The sequence below is a fragment of the Lissotriton vulgaris genome, chromosome 1_1, assembly GCF_964263255.1.
Source record: "Lissotriton vulgaris chromosome 1_1, aLisVul1.2, whole genome shotgun sequence".
NCBI lineage: Eukaryota > Metazoa > Chordata > Amphibia > Caudata > Salamandridae > Lissotriton > Lissotriton vulgaris.
The window spans coordinates 1018823922-1018846310 of NC_141685.1; the positions used below are offsets into that span (position 1 = coordinate 1018823922).

Consider the following 22389-nt stretch of genomic DNA (forward strand, 5'->3'; position numbering starts at 1 on the left):
GAACGACCATGGGGTCAGAAAGATCATGGGGCCAAATGCATCAACATAAGGAATTGCGATTCCTAAATAGTGATTTTTAAGGAATCGCTATTTTGGAATCGCAATTCCTTATGCATGTAGGAATCACAAAATAAATTGTGTTTCCTAAGCATTACCTAAAAGCGATTCGCAAATTGTGAGTCACTATTAGGCAATGTCACTCCATTCGTAGGCCCATAGGAATGAATGGGAAAGCATGCGCAAATTGCGATTACCAAATTGGTAATCGCAAATTGTAAATGCAATTCCAAGGATGCCAGGTGGCCTAAGGCCACCCTGATTCACCCCCCATAAAGGTAATTGTGCACTTGTGGTGCACACACATGCCTTAAGGGCATGTGTGTGCGCCACATGTCACTTTGAAAAAAGCACTTTTGTGCCTTTTTTCAAAGAATTTGCAAATTGCCATCAACTTGAAGTTGATGCTAATTAGCGTTTCATAAATGCACAGTTTGCATTTAGGAAAGGCTTGATGCATCGCCTTTAGGGAATCGCAATTTGTGATTTCCTTAATGCATTCGCAATCTAGGTAATCACAAAAAATTGTGATTACCTAATTTGAGAATGGAAATGGGTTCATGCACCAGAAAAGGACTTTTTCCGGTCGCCCGCTTGCGACCGGAAAAAAGCTTGATGCATGTGGCCAATGGCTTCTTACAACAAGCATTTACAATGCAATGGTTTTGCCTTTGTTAAAGTTAGAGCTATTGGCATTGCTCTTGACATTATTTTTATTTATGTGTTTTTTTTTAAACATAAATAAATGGCATTGTCATTTACATTGCCAATAGCGTAATCGTTAAATAAATGGCCTTGTCATTTACAATGCCAATAGCTTAATCGCTCGCAAATGCATGACCTATTGCATTTTACACCCACACAGAGCCACACACGCAAAGCCACCCACACACACATAGAGTCACCCACACAATCTGCACTCTGAATCTGCATTCTGCACTCTGCACTCTGCATTCTGCACTCTGCACTCTGCACTCTGAATCTGCACTCTGCACTCTGAATCTGCACTCTGCACTCTGAATCTGCACTCTGAATCTGCACTCTGCACTCTGAATCTGCACTCTGCACTCTGAATCTGCACTCTGAATCTGCACTCTGAATCTGCCTCTGCACTCTGCACTCTGAATCTGCACTCTGAATCTGCACTCTGAATCTGCACTCTGACTCTGAATCTGCACTCTGACTCTGAATCTGCACTCTGAATCTGCACTCTGAATCTGCACTCTGAATCTGCACTCTGAATCTGAATCTGCACTATGAATTATTTGGTAATATTTGGACCACTTTGTGTGTGTTGCCCCTAGCTGTCCTAGAAAGAAAATCCCAGAAAAGCAACATTTTTGGCTTAACAGTATGGAGGCTGGAAGTAGGGTAGGGTATCTTTGCTGAACAGATTGCATTAGCAGATTCAAGGTGTACCTTCAAAGAAGAGTGTTATGAAACAGAGTCTGATACGGTCTACTTCAAAGGCATGCACATCCAAATGTTGCATAGAGTAGATATGTTTTACAACGTGCCATCGTTTTTGTTGCACTTTAAAGAAGGTTTATACACATGGAAGTATTTACATTGCAAACAAAAATGCCATAAATCCATAAACAAGTTAAGGGGCAATCAGTGACTAGAACTCTGTCTTTATGAATGTTGATGCCTTCCAACAAAACACAATTTCCAAACAAAAAAAGCTAAAAACGAGTAATTAAAATGTTGTTGTTGTTTCAGCAAAGTAAATTAGTTAAACAACACTTATTGGCTCTCAATTTCAAGGCCCGAGTCACAATACATTTGTAGTCTAATAAATAGGACTACTCCGGTCCCCTTCACCAAAACCTAATGGAAATGTCATCATCCACGAAATGCCACGGCCTTGATGACAGCCCTTCCCCCCAATGGCAAAGAATGAACACTGTGTGGAAGGCAACGGCTGAACGGGGCTAAACCGTAGCCCGCTCTCTCGGTGCATCGTTTTTGTGGGTGTCTTTGAAGAATGGATGGCAGGTCGTCCAGACAGACAGCTAACGTAGTTAATAGTCAGACTTCCTAGAAGTGCACGTGTCTGCAAGAATACTGAATCTCAAATGGTCTCTGTGTTTAAATGTGTACCACCCAACGTCTGGTGCTATTTTTATGGTTAGTTTAGTGCAGGGCTCGATACAGATATAAACAAGTACAGGTCTACAGTACATTAACCTCCCCCCGCTGCGAGTGAACCCTTAATTAAATAAACAACAAGCATATTAATTATGGCAATACAATTGAGGAGCCTAGTGGAGTGTAAGCATGTATAAATATGTATATGTAGAACTGCTGTGTATAATAAACTGCATAGGCATGCTTGTGCTTGGTGTTCCGAGTGTGTGTACACGGGCATCTAAGATGTCCGAGCCTGGGTCTTTGTTTGCTATTGATGAGCCGAATTTACTTGTGGCTTCCGTTTGCCTCGCTCAAGATCATTTTAAATGCATTTGGCTGCATACATATTCCAGTGGCTCATAGCAGCAACTTGCCATTATTCACCATTCATATGCTGTGCCACGTGTACGGAGGGAATCTGCACATATAGTCAATTTGAGACTACTAACAAGGGCAAAGCAAGTGACAATGCATATCTGACGGATGCCCCACCTATAGATCCGACCATTAGCCACTCCCCTACCTCAATTTGATAAGTACCTACACTTATTTTTTTTCGCCCCTTTTAAAGCCCTGGTTACCATTGAATTAACGTGACTGCAAGTACCACGATGCAAATGAAACGCCTGCTGTGATGAGCGGGCTCGCGCACGGACCTGGGAACCCTGGAGCTCTGTCCGCGCAGCCTCGGGGAGTCTCCGGTGCTTGTCTGCAGCTGGGAGTTTGACGTAATGTGATCGTGTGTATTTGAGCTGGCCCTGCCGTGTGCAGCTGGATATCACACGGTTCTTATTTTCTTTAGTTCTCAGTTCTTCCATTGTTGGCTCATTCTCACATGCAGTGACGTAGCATGGGCGCCAACGCGCCATAGGGGCTAATGCAAGCAAGGCGATTTGGTTTGGTATTAAATACAGCCACTAATGTGGATGAAGCGGGCCCCTCACGACCCTGGGTCCCTCACTGCCCTGTGCCCCGGTGCCGCCCCACTTGCTGCACGAAGGACAGCTTCGCCCCTGTCTGTATAGGCTTTGCATCCTCCATGCTCCAGCCAGTGAACCCTGCTCTGTTTGATGCCGCTGCGTGTCTCTCTTGTGGCTAATGTTCACCTCAGGTCAGTCAGTAATTGGCTTCGGCCTTCGGGGAGTTCTCGCTCTCGTGTTTGTGCTCGTTTTCCTGCTCAGCTCGATTACGTGTGCGTTTTGTTACTGTGCTTATTCGCCCATTTACCCTGACACTGCACACCGTTCAATCTGTACAAACCAAAGTAAGCCTAGACAAGCCATAATGCACCTGGGAAATAATGCCTTTACTTTGTGTAAGAGGAGTGTGAAAAGACGTTGAAGAAAGATGGAGGCAAACAGCAGTGACAGGTGGAGAAGACATTCCCGAGTGCAAGGGGAAACAAGCAGGAAGGCGGGTGCCGGCTCAATGCCGGAACAGAATCTGGTCCGGCATTGACGGACAGGCCCGTCTTCCAATGGCTAGCCTCCATTTATGGAGCTAGCCAATGAAAGACGGAGGCCGTTCCTGTCTCCCGTATACATCTCAAGAGGTTTTCGCCAGGCAAAACCTAAAAACGGAGCCCTGAGGGTTTGCTTTAAATGTGTGTTCTGACTTTGAATGTCACTCAGGGCTGGACTGGCCATAGCAGGCACCAGGCGCTTCCCCAGCGGGCCTCCAGGGTGGGGTGCCGTTTTTGTCACCGGGGGGGGGCGGTTTTGCAGCATAGCTGCAATAAGGGCACCCTGCAACTAAATCAGCACAAAGCTTTCCAGTAGCAAGCCTCCACCCACGGGGCCAGTCGAGCTCTTTGCCAAAGCCGGTTTCTGGCCTGGTGTCACTGCTCTGGTTTCAAGAGCTCCTTAAAATTTCCATGAATATTTTTGGTGCAGAGACTACACTGTCAATCTGGGAGATTTCCTACTGGTCTTTTTCTTTCCTTGAATGCTAATTTTCTTTCTACAGAAGACGCACTAGTGATTGCCTTTCTGGTGATTGTGGAAAAATGTTGACATGTTGGACTTATATGTGTTCTACACTGTCTAACACTTAAGGTAGAATGATCTGTCTTTGTGGAGCATCAGTTTTCCTGTCCAACTCTTTAATGTTTGTGGTATTTGTCCTCTTCTGGAGGTGGTGGTCAAGCCACACAAAAAGGTCCTTTTCAGCTCTTTGGAGAAGAATTATCCATGCTCCTCTTAATAGCCGAATGCCGAAGCATGCCCATGGCTCGTTTTCAAGTGGTTGGTTTTCAGGGTCAATCACCTGCTCGTTGATGACACTTTGACCAGGTAAGAGTCTCACTTCAAGGACAACCTTTATCAAGGAGTTAAAGCTCCTTTCAAGGCTTATACTTTCATTGTCAGTGCTTGGTACTTTTAGTGACACTTGACAATGTGTACAATTTACTTGGTCTAGCAGCAATGGCTGTCCTGGGCATTTTAGGTTACTGTAGCTGCCCTGGAAAATCGTGGTTTCTGGGATAGAGCTTCAACCTGAAGAGGGAATTGGCTCCTAACCTAGTTGCCCATGTTTATGATAGCATTTGGTTCAATTTTGTGCCTTTGCCATGGATATGTGTGTTATTGGCACTCTTCCTCAAACCACCAAGTTAACTCTGTTGTGTAAGTCCATTTGCTCCACTGCAGTGAAGCGTAACCCAGTGAATGTCGCTACAATTCTGAATGGGGTTTTTGCAATAAATGTCTCTCATGCTGAGCAGCTATGTTTGTCGTAGTCCCTTGGTAGACATAAACTGCAAACACTATGCAGGTTGAATCAAAGGATTTGAGTAATAAGATTTGGACAAAATTTAAAGGGAGTATTTCAAGTAAGACTTATGAATGTGAAACAAACATTGAACATGTAATCAGCCTCCAGTTCAGAAAGGACCTCCAGACCTGGCCCTTCGGATGATCCCTGCACTCAACGGAGAGACCCCCACCCCTAGCGCCTTGGAACCTTGCGGTGAGTAGCTAAGCTTTACAAACCAGGTGGTTTGACTGGGTTGACTGTTTTTTAAAAAAGGAAAGATGAAAGAAAACTGTACAACCAGAACAAACGCTTTTTATTACTGAAAAGTGCACTTTGCCTTTAAAGATCCTGGCTGACCATGGTATTATGAAAAGTCGAGTTACTGCAGTTAATCCTCAGTTAAACTTGAAGCTTCTACAATAGGTACTGATTGCAGGCAAGTTCTTCTTCAGTTCACAAGCCTAATTTCATCAGAAGGTGAAAGGGTTGCTGATGAATTCAGTGCAGAGTCCGATCATGGAGAACAAAAACATTCTCCTTAACAATCATGGGACTGGTACTGCCTGATAATCCTGTACACAGAATAGCATTGTGACAAGCTGGCCTGGCATATGCTATCCACTAATGTAAGTGGGCACATTGCACCAGTCCAGAAACCATTATGGTTATTTAAGAGGTCTTAGACAACCTTAGAAGTTCTCTATGTGGTAGCTGTGGAGAGCAGCCTTCAAGCTTTGTCCAGAATGAGTTTAAAGGAGCTTGTTTTACTAGAATGCAATCTTATAGTATAGATTAAATGAAAGAGAACAACACAAGGTATTTATAAAAATATGTATTTATTATAATATACTCTCTAACATGTTTAGATATCTCCTACCCGGAGATAATGACAATGTACACAATATTTTGCAAAGAAACACAGTAAATAGCACGAAGTACACAGAGGACCCCGGGGGTGGGACCAAACAATATACTAAGAAAGTGGTATAAGAAGCACGACTCAGGTGAAGACAAGGTCGAGAGGATGTAGAAGTGCTGGGGACCCAAGGAACCACCAAGTTGAGTAGATAGGTACCCCACAGAGAGCGTGTGAGGTGTGGGAAAACAACTGCATTATCGGTACAACTCTATGGGTATGTTGCGTTGGGTTTTTAAAGATTAAGAACCCTTCCCGTGGACCCTGAAAAAACCCTGTGGAAGACAGAAGGTTGGAGAGCCACCCCACCCGTGGACACCCTAGTACCCATATTACCTACACCAGGGAAGTCGGGTGCATACGTGTGAAGTGGTGTCTGAAACTGCTGTCTAACCCAAAGGAGGACTTCAGGAAAGTGCTGCTGCTGAAGGAGAAGAAAGTGTCCGATGGAATACGAAGGTGGATTCTAGTTGAGAGGTACCTGCAATCAAAGGGGACAGATTCTATGTCACTCAGAGGTGACCAGGAGACTTGGAAGACGAACGCCCTCCGATGCCAGGTGTGTCAGGATGGGTGATGATGACCTTGACTCTGCAGCTGTGAGGACCAGGCGATGCTGAGGAAGACCAGGAGCCATGTACAAGTTGTCCCACAAAGGATGTCGGGTGCTGAGGGGTCGGTGTCCGGCAGGAGCACCAACAAGCCTTGGCAAATGCAACCAACGCAGGAATTGAAGAAGGAGCAACGTCGGGACCAGGAAGGTCCAGGAGACTCGCCAAAAGCAGTGGAGTCAAGGCAGGCCCTCAGCAATCAGGGGAGCCTAAAAGAAACAACAGTGACTCTCAAATGGACCGACAGGCCGGAGGCACTGGAGTTGCGAGAGGACCTCAAGCAGCTCACTAAAAGATGTAGGCCACAATGCACAACAATATGGTGTGGCTGAAGATTCTAGTCTCTAGACATGCTCGCGGTTGTGCCTACTTGGAGCCCACAGATCTTCTTGGAAGGAAGCCAACAAGCCTTTGCAACTGCAAGTTGACCCAGTGCACAGGGGTTCGGTTATTGCATCCCCCACAAGGGATACTGGCCTGAAACTTGGTGAGAGGGCAGGCCTTGGGAGCTATGGAAAATTACCACTTTTGTTGTAGAATATTACGGAGTCTGAAGGAGCTCAGGATCAGCAGACCGGTCAACTTAGTTGTGGTGCCTGCAGATGCAGGGGAGTGACTCCTTCACTCCAAGGAAGATTCCTTCAGGTGTCTTTGATGCCTACAGGCCTTGGAAGGTTCCTGTATGGTGCACAGGCACAGATGATACAGCAGACTAGAAGGGAGCCGAAGTCGAGCCCAAACGAAGTCTAGTGAAGCCCAGAGTGCCCAGACGGTAGAAGTAGAAGTGGTGTCTGATCTGAATCTTGTCCCACAACGAATCTAGGGACCCAACCACAGGTAAGCCCTTAAGCACCCTTAGGAAAGGGTTGGGACGATTCAGGGGACTCTCCCAGGGGATAGTCTGGACAGTGGGGAGGTTACTCCAATGCCCTTTGTCCAGTTTTGCACCAGAGCAGAAGCCAACAGCTCCCAGAGCTGGTTTGAACTAGGACTATGCATGGGGATACCAAATGTGCCCCGCATACAGACTGAGTGGCACTGGCAAACACACCCATCCTTTCCCAATACACTAAATCCTGCCTGGGAGTTGTTCAAACTTCCCTGTGACAGGATGCCTATTGTTATGCCTTCCCCTGCTTGAGCTTGGCACAGCAGCAGGAGGGCAGAATCATGTCTCTGGTCAGCAGCAACCATTGTGTGCTGTCTGGGTCAAGAAGGCAGGTACCGGGAACAGTAGGAGCCTAACGGAGGGCTCTTCCAGTGTTTGGAATCATACCTCCCACACCATTTACGGTGTGGGGGTATGATTCCAACATGTTTGATACCAAACATGATAGGATTCGTTGCAGCCAGTTTCGAGATGGTCATTGCGTAAATACGCAATACCCCTCTATATAGTATATGGTTGCTTCACTTACAACCCAGGAGAATTGGCTCCGTAGGCTGTAGCGGTATCCTGCTCATGCAGGGGCACCCTCACACTTAGAACCAGGCACCCTGCCTTCAGGATTTATAAGGCCTGCTATAGGGGTGACTTATAGGTTTTAAGTGCAGTGACCCCAGATATAGGAAACCTATATCTGTAGTAAGTGCTGCTTGCACCAGCGTACAAAGGCTGCAATGGCAGGCCGGTAGTTCCGTTTTTAATGGTCTCCCATAGGTAGCATAATGCATGCTTCAGCCCATGGGGGACCTCTGGGTACTTATGCCCTGGGTACCTTGGTACCATATACTAGAGACTGATAAGGGTACCCCAGTATCCAATCTGGGATGTACCTAAGTACTTACCACAACAATTTAAGGGAGAATGCAGATAGACTGTGGTCTTGATTAGCAGGATCACAGTCAGACTGGTCAAAAACAGCTTAGCACCAGGCAAGCAAAATGGGGTTAACCATGCAGAAGGATCCTACCTTCCTAAAAGCATGCTAAGACCTCACAAGCAGGAAGGATCAAGAAAGACAACACAAGGTAAAAAGACAAAAATAGAATTTGATTTTCTTTCGAAGCAAGCACCACCAGCCCCACTCAGGTAAGCGTGGAAATCATGCGCTTTGACGTTGATGACTTTAAGCTCAAAATCTTTACTCAGGTACACAAAGTATCCACAAAAGCACAAACATATACAATAAAAATAAATAAATACATAATAATATGTAATGTATAAAAACAATCTTTTAAAAAGGATCTTTGTCTTCAATGCAATCACAGCTCTTAGTAGCATAATCAATGAATCCAAATTAATTGGTATTCATAGAGCTAGGAGCTTGCACCGCCATTCACAAAAAAGTGCCTATGTGAAGTTGCCTCTTTATCAGAAAGTTGATATATTATACTAAAAGCTACCTTAAACTCAATAATATTACATCTCTTTTTAAGTGGAAGTAAGAACTGTTATTGTGCACTGAATAAAAGCCACTAAAAAATAGGAAATGCAGTCTGGTTTGCCCTAATCTCTCATCGCAGGGGCAAGGTGTTAGATCAAGATTTCTTTGAAAACCCAGACGGAAGCACAGTGGCTATTTGATTGTTCCGGCCCTATATCGGAACAATAAACTGCGCCCACAGCGACCCGTATGTTCAAACGGATATCTTGTGACTGGGCTATCTGTTGTCATCTTCAGATAGCCTACCACAGTCAACTTCCTCATCTCCGTAATCATTCTTTTAATGTGAGCTAATTCATACAAAGCTTGCTGAAGATGTTTTTTTGTTACTTATGGACCCTCCGCACTCCATTGGTATGTTGATTACTTCTACTGCATACATTACCTAGTCTTCAATTTTATCTCCATGAGATTTTGTACTTTAACAATGGCAGTGGGCATGCTACGGGGACTTGGATGAAGAATGCAGTGCTTTGATTCACTGAACTCACAATGAAAGGTGACTGTTGCAAGTGTTCACATCCTTAAGTTTGCCTACTCGTCTAAGCACCGCATGCAGTATACAGGCGGTGGTATGGGAAACAAGAGGATTTTTTACATTTTGTTCCATTTTTGTATTTCAGCGTAAAAGTGTTCCCTGCAATATTTGCCCTTTCTCCCCCACACTCAAAGATCTGTTCCTAGTTTAGTGCATTTTGTCCCACTTACGACAGTACTTACAAATGAACAGAGTAGGTGCGATTCAGATGTAAAGATAGGTGTGAAATTAAATTGTCAAATCTTTGTGAAAATCAATTGAGTTGAAACGGTGACTGCTCCAACTCAAGTCACAGCAAAGTCAATGCACCAAAAACTTCTAAATACAATTTAAATGTTGAATATTCATCTAAAAATATCGTAATTTAAACTATTTATAAGTAACACACTAAATGAGGGCAGATAAAGGCAATACAAATGAAAAAACAGGAGTGTAGCTATCAATAGTGAAGCAGGTGCAGCGGCACCGAGAACAGAGGGAGTGAGGGGCCTGCTGTCCCCCAAATATACTTTTTCCTTGCTTACATTTGAGCCTGCGGTACGTTTGCCAGGCCCCGTTACTTGCCAGTGTGAATACAGTGAAGAAACCGGTATGTGGTTTGTAGAGAAGCAAGCTCTCTTCACACAATAGAATGGATACTTCTTGGGGAGAATTATGTTGGACTGTTTAGAAGATTTGGTAGAAAAATGTGTAGGGGTAGTTGTGGGGAGAATGATGAGGGGCTTGATGAAAGAGCACCCGCCATGCAAGCTGGGACGTTTGAGGGAAATTAAACTTCCGCAAATCTTCGTTCAATTCAAAATGGAAGGCATTATGTGGAAGCCTCAGCCTGGAAGGAACATACTTAGCGCTCTGAAACCGACCAGTTCTTATTAGATGAAATGAGGTTTAGATGAAATGCGTGCACTGAAATCACATAACCGCTTCAGCACGACTGCACTGCATTTCCTAGCCCCTGCCCTCAACTACACATGCGTTTTGGAGGTATGGTGCGTTCAACACATACTTTTTGTTGCGCAAAATACGCACTTTGATTGACATGCATGCAGGGCTATTTCATTAACGCTTTGAGAACCAGATTTAATGTACACATGCACCAAGTGCGACTTTTTGAAGGAGTAAACTAGGTTTAATTCTCCAGAAAGCTTGTTGAATCAGATTATATATACGTAACATACACATCGCACATGCAAAGGAAATGAATAGAAGATGCATCTAGATCTGTATACCAAACCGCTGTGTGTTGCAGTAACCCAATTCTGGCAGGCGGTACCTTTAAAATGTCCAAAGTTGCAATAAATAAAATGGCAAACCAACCTGAAGCGGTCCCCCGAGGCATCCCAAAGACGACACCTAAAGAGATGGAGAACAGGACATGTTTATCGAAAATCAACAAGAGGATGGTTTGCGTAAAATCTAGCATACACATACAGTGAGATTCGCCCTTACATTCCTAGTTTTAAATAGTGCACCGTCAGGTTTTCCGTGAGCATGCAGTTTCACAAGATCATGGCATGGCTACTCGTCATTGTGAATCATTCCTAGCACGCCCCTAGTTCCCGCACTTAGGGCATTTCTGGGGACTTCCGGTATAAACCAGCCCCTGTGCACTATGGGCCTTTTAAATTGCTGGATTTCATAACACACATCGACAACTGTTTTTTTAAAAGCTTCGGTAGCCTGTGTAACTGTTACCCAACTCAAGGGTGCCCATTTTGTCGAGCCCGGAAGGTTGAAGGCTGAATTGGCCATAAAGGGAGTCACGACTTCTTACCAACAGGTCTTTTGCGGCCCACTGCACAACTTACTTCCCCAGGCATTCTGAGGTTTCGTTTTCATTCCACCTCGGAGACAGATGGTCTAGAAGGCTTCTTATATTATGCAATGCTGTGACCCAGGTGCGCAACGACCATTGGGCTCAAAGGGCTTCAGTCCCCCCCCCCCACCTCCTCAACCCTCTCCCGTGTGTGTCAGCTGGCTGAGGCAGCTTCCTGGGCGCGCACACAGCCGCACCCGAGTACTTCACAGGTCTTTAAAAGACCATTTACTTGTTAACGAGGCTTTGTTGTTTTTCACCCCTTCGTAGAGCCCCCGCATCTCCACCCTGCATATTGCTGGAAGAATCAGCCCCCCGAAATTTTTAGTAGCCCTCCCCCCATCCGAAATTTGGCTCTAGTTGCGCCTCTGCTCCTGCTGTGACCACACTTGCCACATAATCGACCACCTACTGCATAATTTCCCAATTGTAAGAAATTCAGGGAAACGTTTCTAGCTCGGACAGATCAAAAGTTTCGAAAAGCTCTGCGCGTGGAAGGCATTGCTTAACTGACGACCTTCAATCAGCTGGTTGCCACATTCAAGGACTAATGAGGTGAGAATGTTTCTCGAATCGCGTTAACAGCCCCCATTGGTGGGCTGGTGAAAATCCTTTGGTCTGCAGCAGGGAGCAAACATCTTGCACATGTAAATGCAATGCAAGAATTGTGGAGAAAAATATTCCTTTTCACTTATGAAAATATTTTGTTTCAGTAGGCCTGGGGGTGAAATTCTGCTGCGCTTGCGGCATTTGCGGAGATTTTCCTACTCTGCATAGCGCGCAGAGTCCCGAAAAACTCAGTTTTTCCCCTCGCTCACGCTTGTCAAAGTTAAGTTGGTGAGTGCAAGCACTTACTCCAGACCACCTCCCAGCGAGATTTCTCAACGCAGGAGGTCGCGGATGCCCGGTACTGTTGTCGTTGAGAATCTTTCAGTTCAAGTTAAGGAAGCTATCACTCGAATAGAGCATTTACTCAAGCAAGCATCTACTCAAGAGGCAGAAAGAAGCAGCGCCCTCATGTGCTGCGCATGGTGCCATTTGCGCTGATTTTCCAGTGTGGAACAAACACCCGGCACTACAAATCAGTGCGAACAGTGCGACCTAACGCACTCTGCCGCTTGCGGAACTCTGTGTAGTGCAGCGGAGATTTAAGGTCACTTCACGGAATTCCACATAACTCCAAGAACTCAGCCCAGGCCTAGTATTCATGCGAATTAACAGCACCTACTTGCAGTGGCGGCTCCTCCGCTAAGGCAGATGAGCGTTGTCCCACTGCTCCCGCAGCAGTATAAAAAAAAATAATAGTAATAGAAGTTATTTCTGTTATTATCATATCTTTTATTTTTCAGCGAGGTTGGATAGGGCTGGGACTCCGTGACGTCCGGGAGGAGGCATGGTTGCTCCACTCCAAAGTGTGCAGGACGGCTCGGGTGGCCAAGCAGGCCTGTGCACTTTGCATGTTTCCCACCAGGCTGCATTACACAGCCTAGTGGGGAACATGGTCCGCCTCCCATTACCCGTCTGAGTGCTGAGCCACGGCACTCAGATCAATCACAACGCTGTACTGCAGCGTTGTGATTGGGATTGGCTTAGGGGAGGGAGCCTAGGTGCTTCTGGCAGAGAGACGCTGTCATGACGTGTGACACGGAGGAGAGACGACTCAAGACCCAGCAATAAGGTAAGTGTTTTTTTCTATTTTGTAAACCCTCCTCCTCTGCATCTCCCTCAGCCTGCGCCTCCTCTCTTGTTCCCTGCCAGCCGCTACAGGCTACTTGAAGGGGTCACTCTGGCTTTAGAAGAATCCTAAGTGCGTTTTTTAAGTTCTGAAGCTTTGAATCTTAGGGCCCAATTTAGAAGTTTTGGCCGACAGGGTACTCAGTCGCAATAGCGATAAGTACCCTTCCTGCCAAACTCTCAGTCTCCAGCCCTAATTTGAGTTGGGTGGACTGCCAGCTTCACGCTGCTGGAGTAAAATGTAATCCATTGGTGTAAACCTTCCTCTACCGACCCAAGGGAGTACTGGCTGTTGAAGGTAAGTCATTCAACAATCCGCCCTATTTAGAGTGGGCGGTCGGATTGTTTTTTTACTATGCAAAATGACCCCCACACTGTCGGATAAAAATCCCATTATGCTGGAGCCATTTGCTTTTTCTCTTCCTAAAAACAGACTCCAGTTTTGGGAGTCTGTTTAGGAAAAGAAAAATCTTCTAAAAGTTTGGTAGAGGCATCCGTCATAAATGATAGGTGCGCACCAAACTTGTTAACAGCTCTGTATGAACTGCTGTGATGGCAGTTTAAATAAAACCATAGAGTTCACTGCAGTGCCCAATGTGAACGCTAAGGACCAGATGCAGCAAGCATTTTTCCCCTCGCAACCGTGTGCAATCACAAAAAATGCTTTTGCGATGCATCAAACCCAATTTTGCGATTCAGTTACCTGTTACCGAATCGTAAAATGGGTTTGAGATTCGCTATGGGGAAGGGGCGTGTTTACGGCGTCCCTTCCAACTAGCAAATCCTAACAGTATGCATGAATGTTTTGTGACCGTGGATGTAGTCGCAAAACATTTGAATATTACCACCTACTTCAAGTAGGTGGTAAGACATTTGCAGTTGTGAATGTTTGTAAAAGCATTTTTAAGAGTAGGCAGTGTTCCTACGGACCACTGCCTGCTCTTAAAAAATGAAAAGAAACCTTATCATTTTTAGGTCTCGACTATTATATCCCGCAAGGATTAATAGGCTAGTGTATAGTTGTTGAAACAAACTCTTGACCAAGCGCGGATTACGTGCAGCTCATGTAATGCACTCATGTGAGACGCGCGTGCACGTCAAACCCATCAGCCTCGCACCAAACACCATCTGGGTCGGATCCAACTTCAGAGGAATCTGCTCTCAAGCCTCTCCCACCCCCCGCCATCAGACTTCAAAGAAAAGCGCTCCAGCTCCCCCGCCCCCCTCCCCCAGCAATGCCGACATTGTTTACATTGTGTTACGCGCGACTATCTGCTTTTAAACTTTCGAGGTGCGTTCGCTTGTATTCACTCGTTTTGGCCACAAGGGGCAGTGCTAATACACGATACTCTACTGCAGGACTAATCTGGGCCAGTAAAAACCGCTTTAGTTACCCAGCCATACCTCCTGCAGAGCATGCTTTCCGGATTTTCATAACTTGTTTACAGGACCCTGCACTTTTGGGAGTGCAACTTTGTCTGCAACCTGACATCAAGTCCATTATCTCATTCAATCAACTTCTCCAAGGTAAGTAGAATAATTGTGTTTAATTCTTTCAACTTTTACATTTGCATTCACACGTTAATCTATGGCCACGGTGTTTTTCACTCTTTTTCTCCGTCTTCCCATGTGTACTCGTTCCTTCATTCTCTCTATCTCTCTCTTTCCCTATCTCTCTTTCTGTGCTGGTTCCCACTCCCATGGCAAACAAAGCTGTGCCATAAAATATAGTGCGCTTTCATTTCGTGGTGTGAGGAATCTGTATGCAGAACCCACGAGATAAACCAAGCACTCCATATAGGCGGTGATATACAAATATAATAATAGTGGCAATGCCATCAAATGCCTGATTTGTGATTTGAGCAATTGTAAAATGTCCTGCACCGGTATTGGCTTATTTAGTTACATGATATCATTATATTCGTTTGGCTCAACACCAGGGCTCATAAAAAGAAAGTGAGAATTGCATTCACCTAAATGCACTTAAAAATAAGTACATGTATTATCACGGTGACTACAGGATGTATTCACCTACTTACTCACATACACACAACCACACACAACCACACAACCACACACACACACACAGCCACACACGCATACACAACCACACACATACACAACCACACACACACACAACCACACACCCACACACACAACCACACACACACAACCACACACACAACCACACACACACAACCACACACACAAACAGCCACACACACACAACCACACACACATACACAACCACACACACACAACAACACACACAACCACACACACAAACACACACAAAACCACACAGACACACATACACAACCGCACACACACAACCACACACACACACAACCACACACACACAACCACACACACACATACACAACCACACACACACATACACAACCACACACACAACCACACACACACAACCACACACACGCGCACACAAGCAACCACACATGCAATGCCACATGCAACCCCACACACACGCAACCCCACACAACCCCACACAACCACAACCGCACACACACAACCACACACACAACCACACACACACACCCACACACACACCCATACACACACAACCACAACCACACACACACAACCACACACACACAACCACACACACACAACCACACACACACAACCACACTCACACGACCACACACACAACCACACACAAACACAACCACACACAACCACACACACACAACCACACACACAGCCACACCGTCAGTACACACTTTCACCGGGCACAGACACAATCAGTCGTCAGTGCACACTTTCACTGGGCACAAACACCACCAGCCGTCAGTGCATGCTTCCACCAGGCACACACCACCAGACATCTGTGCACGCTTTCACCAGGCACACACACACACCACCAGCCATCAGTGCACGCTTTCACCAGGCACACACACACCACCAGCCGTCAGTGCGCGCTTTCACCAGGCACACACACACACCACCAGCCGTCAGTGCACGCTTTCACTAGCCACACACCACCAGCCGCCAGTGCGCGCTTTCACCAGGCACACACAGCACCAGCCGGCAGTGCACACTTCCACCAGACACACACACCACCAGCCATCAGCGCAAAATTTCTACAGGCACACACACCACCAGCCATCAGTGCACAGATCAATTGTTAACACATCCACAATTAACTATTGAAGCTATCGCAGTATGGTGCACTTTACTTTTAAACATATACATCTAAAGCGCAGCATGCCACCATTGCTACAAAAATAAATACACATTTTTTTGGCCTACAATTTATAGACTTTTGTTGCAATTGGTATTGCAGTATTTAGCAATGCCAATAGCTCAAACTTAATTAATGCGAGACCTATTGCATCGCAAATGCTTTACAAAATAAAATTATTGCTTTATTTAAAATCAATCACAGACATGGTGATCTGCTGATCTCAGCAGGCTACCATCCCTGGGATTTTTGCGATTCCTAGGGGTTTGCAAATTACAACCTACCTCATTAATATTCATGAGATAGGTAATTTGCGACCCCTTAGGAATCGCAGAAAGGGTACTGTACACTTTCATGCATGCTGTTTTGCGATTCCCCAATTGAGAACCGCAAAGAATTGCAAAACACTTTCTTAATGCATCTGGCCCTAAATCTGGAGGATGGACTAAAGTCAGGGTGGGGGACGTAAAGTCTTCCATCTCCCTGACTTCCTTTACTCCATCTGTCAAAGTCTAAATCGACCGCTTAATATTTAAGTTAAGAGTCAAGCCTGCTAAGGCCATACGCTTAACTTAAATAGGCTATCTGGAGGTGGGGCTATTACTCTTTATTACCATATAAATATAAATCCTCCGTTCAACCACTGCTTACACATTTTTCTTAATATTTACAAGTCCTGGATGTATTTCTGGCATTAGTGCTATTTTTCTTTTTCTTAAAAATTATTTATTTTGAAATCTTACTTGGCATGCTTTTTGGTGCTGTAGTTTATTGTAGCCTTCTATTCTTTTTTTTGTTTTACAACTATTATTATGATTTCATTTCTGAATCCGTTAATTAATTCAAGAGCGTACAACCGCTACAATTGGACTTTCTAATTTCATGTAGTATTTTCTTCATCAATCATTTAAAGAAAACAAACAATCATTTAAGAAAACATATCTTAAATATGACAATTTTTATTTTTAAACAGACGTTATTTTATTCCAAGGATTATCAATTTTATTGCCTTCGAGCGTGTTAGGTCCCTATCAGGTTGAAGCCTTCCAGACAGTGCAGCGATCTGATTGCTAAAGACTTCTTGGGGATATTCTGAAAGCTAACCTAAGAATGCCTTTAGCCAATTGCTTACCATCGGCTTTGTGGTTTGTACCTCAGATTAGCTTGCTTTCTATTTTCTGGCTTTATTTGTTTTTGGCTGGCCAGCATGTCTTTGTCCCTCCCGTAGTTAAACTTTAAAGCGGGTTAAAATATACATATAAATAAATGAAATCTACTATATATCAAATGCCATGAGCTGCAAGAAAGTGCTATGTGCTTTTGTAACAGATCTGAGAGATTAAATTCTGCCATGGTCAGTTAAAATTTGCCCCTGCACACCATACCAGCTGTAAAACAATACAGTGTTCATATCGATCAGTCTTCAATTGAGATAGTAAGAAATGCTAGAAAGAAGCAGAAGAAATGATTTTTATCTTGTCACATTTGCTGTGCATTCAAAGACAGAGGTCGAATGTCAGGCTCTCTCTTTTGATTAGGAATAGAATTACATTTTCTTTCTCTCACTTCAGAGTGAGAGGATTTATCTGACAATCTGGGGGTGTGAAAGGTAAAGCTTTTTTCTAGTACACAACAACATTTAAATCTCTGTAAATGAACTGTGCAAATATTTCAGACTATCTCAGAATTAGAAAAGCACAAAAGTAGCAGATTTTTTTGTAAATTCTGAAGTCTGCTGGAAACAAATATTTTTAATCTGATCTAAAAAATCAATACATAAGGTTTTGCTATTTCTACACATTATCGTTTATGCGCTGTATAGTTTTAGCAATAACATTGTATGCCTGTGCAAATGTAATGATCAATTCAAAAATATACTGTCTGTAATGGCAGGGCAGCACCACACCATGCATACTCAACTCTACTCTACGCCACTCCACCCTACACCACTTTACTCTATGCCACTGTACGCCCCTAAACTCTATGTCACTCTATGTAACACTACACCACTCCACTCAATTCTATGCTACTCTACTCTAAGTCACCCTACTTCACTCTACGCCACTCCACTCTATATCATTTGACTCCACTTAATTCTACTGCACGCTACACCATGCTATTACACTCTATGCATCTACTCAACTCTACACCATTCGACTCTACAACACTCCTCTACGACACTCTACAACACTCTATGACACTCCACTGTCATAAAGTGGAGTGTCACTCAACTCTACACCACTTTACTCTACTCCACTCTATTCAAGTCTACTTTATGACCCTTTACTCCACTCTACAACACTCCACTCTATGACACACCACTCTATTTTACTCCACTTCACTCTCAGCCGTGGTCCATCCAGGTAAAAGTGGTGGGGCCGTATGGGGGCTATTTCAACGGAGGATGTCGAGGGAAAATCAATTATTTATCTAATTTTTCTTCATCATTGTCTGTCGAAATATACCCCACACAGCCCAACCGGCCCACCATCCTTACCTGAACGGGCTGCGGCTTTTCACTCTACGACACTCTATGACACTCTATGACACTCTACTCTATGTCATGGTATGCCATTCCAAGACACTCTACGCCACTCTACTCTATGACACTGTAGGCCACTCTACGCCAGTCTACTCTACAACACTTTATGCCGCTCTACTCTATATTCTACTCTACAATACCCCACTCTACGACACTATATGTCACTCCACTCTACGTCACTCTAAGACACTCCACTCTACGACACTCTATGCCACTCTGCCGTACGTCACTCTACACCACTTCATTGTGTGCCAATCTATGACACTCCATTTTACGACACTCTATGTTACTCTATGCCACTCTCCTCTACTGTACTCCACTTCACTTGTTTCCACTCTACGACGCTCCACTCTATGACTCATCACTCTATGCCAATATTTTAGACTCCACTCTACCACATCTATGGAACTCTACGCCAATCCACTCTATGCTATTCTACGATACTTTACCAGATGTGACCCTACTTTACACCAATTTACGATACTCAACTCTACGAAACTCTATGCTACTCCACTCTACTGCACTCCACGCCACTTCACTCCATTCTACGACACTCCATGTTTTGCCACTCCACTCTATGGCTCTTTACTCCACTCTATGCTATGCCACTCAACTCTACTCCACTCTATGACACTTTACTGCACTCTATTCTACGTCACTCCACTCTACAGCACTTTACTCCACTCTATGCTTCTCCACTTAATACCTCTCCTCTCTACCCCTCCACTGTTCAACGCACCACTCTACAAAACTTCACTCTTCGTCACTTCACAGCACTTTTCACCACTCTCCTACCTTCCACTCTACTCTATGATGCTTCTCCACTCTACAACAAAATATAGGACATTCCACTCTATGACACTTTACTCCATTCTATGCCCTCCATCACACGCCCCTCCCCGCTGCATCCCTTCACTCTACCCCTCCATTCTACTCCCCTCCACTCTATACCACTTTATGACACACCGTGACACTATATGACACTCCACTCTATGCCACTCCACACCACTCTACAACACTTTACTCCCCTCTGTGCTACTCCAGTCTAATCCACTCTACTCCACTACACTTTGTGCCACTATACTCCATTTTATGTCACTCCACTCTACAACACTTTACTCGACTCTGTGCTACGCCTCTCCTCTCCACTCCACTCCACTCTACTCCATAAGCATAAAGAAAAGCCATAAAAGGGGTACACTCCACAGCACTCTACACCACTCTACTCTACGCCACTCTACTCTACTGTACTTTTTGCCACTCTATGCAACTCCACAATGCTCAATGCCACTCCACGCCACCCTACTCTACACCACTCTGCTCTACTCCTTTCTGTGCCACTCCAATCTACAACACTTTACTCCACTCTGTGCTACGCCATTCTACTCTACTACACTCCATGGCACTCCACAACACTCCCTTCTACAACACTCCAGGACATTTTACTTTATACCACTCAACTCTATCCCACTCCACTGTACCCCACTCTACACTATGACACACTACTCAACTTTACTCATCTCCACTCTACACCACTTCACTCTATGCCTCCCCACTCCACAACATGCTATGCCACTCTACTCCACTTTATGCCCCTCCACTCTACACCCTTCACTCTACTCCAGTCTACACCACTCTACTCCACAACACTCCACTCTACTCCACACCACTTTACTCCATACCACTCTACGACAATCCACTGTACTCCACAACACTCCACTCTACTCCACCACACTCCACTCTACTCCATGACACTCCACATTATGGCACTCCACTCTACCGTACTCCACAACACTCCTCTCCACTCTACACCACCCCAAAATCCTCCACTCCACTGGGCACCACTCCAGTGTACGGCACTCTACACCTCTCTACGCCACTCCACTCCACTCTACACCACTCTCCTCTATGCAACAAATGTTTAGCCATGCTGAACAGGAGCCATGATGGTGTATGCTGAACAGGAGCCATGATGGTGTACAACATGGCTAAAGCACATTGGCAAAACCAATAGCTCTTGCATAGGCAAGAGCTATTGGCTTTGCCAATGCTTGGTTATTACTTCCCTTTATGCTCCTTTGGATTTTGGACTAATGAAGTATTTAATGCCCATATAATTACATATATTACTCCTCCGTTATTAATTTTTAACTTGATGTGTTTTAATCTCTATCTTTGGGACTTAAGAAGTTAGTGAAATCATTATTATGATAAAACAATCCGGTATATAACTTTGTCATACTCTAATTTATATGGATTCCATACTTCTATTTTTTGAGGCTCCGTCCCTGGAACAAATACCGGCGTGACTTGCTCTTAGTAGTGGGTGCGGATTTGTTCCAAGGACAGAGACAGCACGTAAGGCAACACACTGCCATAGTGAATGTAATGCATCCCATGAGCTGATTAAAATAGATGTTACAACAGATTTATATGTCTTACACCAGTGCTTAATCTGTGCCAGTGTTGCCGGTGCTTGGCACTGGCACCTTTTTCTAAACACTGGCACATATTTACTCACCACATGGTGGCCCTGTTTGACCATTTTTTTTAGCGCAATTCCTCATTGGCAATTTAATATATTAAAAAAACCTAGAAAATAGTTACTACTGTCACTAGCATTTGGCAGTAGTGGCAGATGCTGGGGCAGCGTCAGCTACAGTGGACTGCCAAGAAATATTTTGGGGCCCTGGAACTTCACTTTTTACAAATTAACCACTGTTTTATAAAAACTATATTACTCTGGAAGGTAGAAAGGACAACTTTAATAAGAATAGTGCAAGCTTCAATGTAAGAAAAAGATTACCTTTAAAAGTGCTTGAAATGGAAATATTAAAGTGAGGTGCTCACTAAGCAAGAGTAACTGCTTGCGTCTGATAAGTGTTGCTGATCTCCCATTAAAAACATTGCACTAGTGCAAGTGTAGGTACTCTCACTTTTTAAGAAGAAAGAAGTTCAGAAACTCCTTACCTGACAGAACCTACCCCTTTTATGGCTTTTCTTTATGCTTATATAGACAACCTTGCCGCAAAATGTGGTTTTCCCATCCCACATAATTTAGGAGCACCAGATTATCTCTAAAGTTGTATGCCTAAAAAACACGAGGCCGTGAACGCTGAAATAAAGTATTTTAACACATAGGCCTTTTAGCAGTTGTTCTGATTGGAAAATAATAATTTTTATGCACTGCAGTGGAAAAACATAGTGCTTTACACTGCAGTTTTCCCCCTCTAAGTACAATATGTTACCTAATTTCATGATCCTACATTTACTGGCTTCAGAAGGATAGAAGGCTGAGTTGGCCTTGTCATGATTCAAACTCGTGACCAGCAGATCAAACAACTTGTTGGCATCTGCTGGCTTAATTGAGCCACAAAATATTACATGTCTTTGAGGGAACATGTTTACACATAGTAAAAGCAGCCTCTTTGAACGTAATAATGAAAGAAACATAAAAAAATACAGCTTTCTTGCGTTGAAGATAAATAGTGCCCGGGACTCAGGCCTACATGTCTAGAAAAGGCGTTGCTACTATAGCCTTATATTTAGGGATCTCGTTTTTTTAATGTTTTTTTTAGCCTTTCCATTCCTATTTATCCCTATTTATTTTATGGCCATTCCATTGGTATTTATCCATATTTTATTTTGTGTTTTGATAATAAATGGTGTAGAAAAAGGGTGCATTTTTTATTTAAT

General features: G+C 44.3%; 1 protein-coding gene across 2 annotated transcripts in view; it reads right to left on the reverse strand.

Annotated features, from left to right (window-relative positions):
• Positions 1–22389, reverse strand: part of C1_1H19orf38 (chromosome 1_1 C19orf38 homolog) — a 152581-nt gene that overhangs the window by 129521 nt on the left and 671 nt on the right. Inside the window, exon 2 of one of the 2 annotated variants that reach the window (XM_086961516.1) lies at positions 10714–10749. The exons of the other annotated variant lie outside the window; for it this stretch is intronic. Coding sequence (XP_086817642.1) covers positions 10714–10749 — 36 coding nt within the window. The remainder of the gene's footprint in view (positions 1–10713; positions 10750–22389) is intronic. 2 annotated transcript variants of the gene reach the window in all.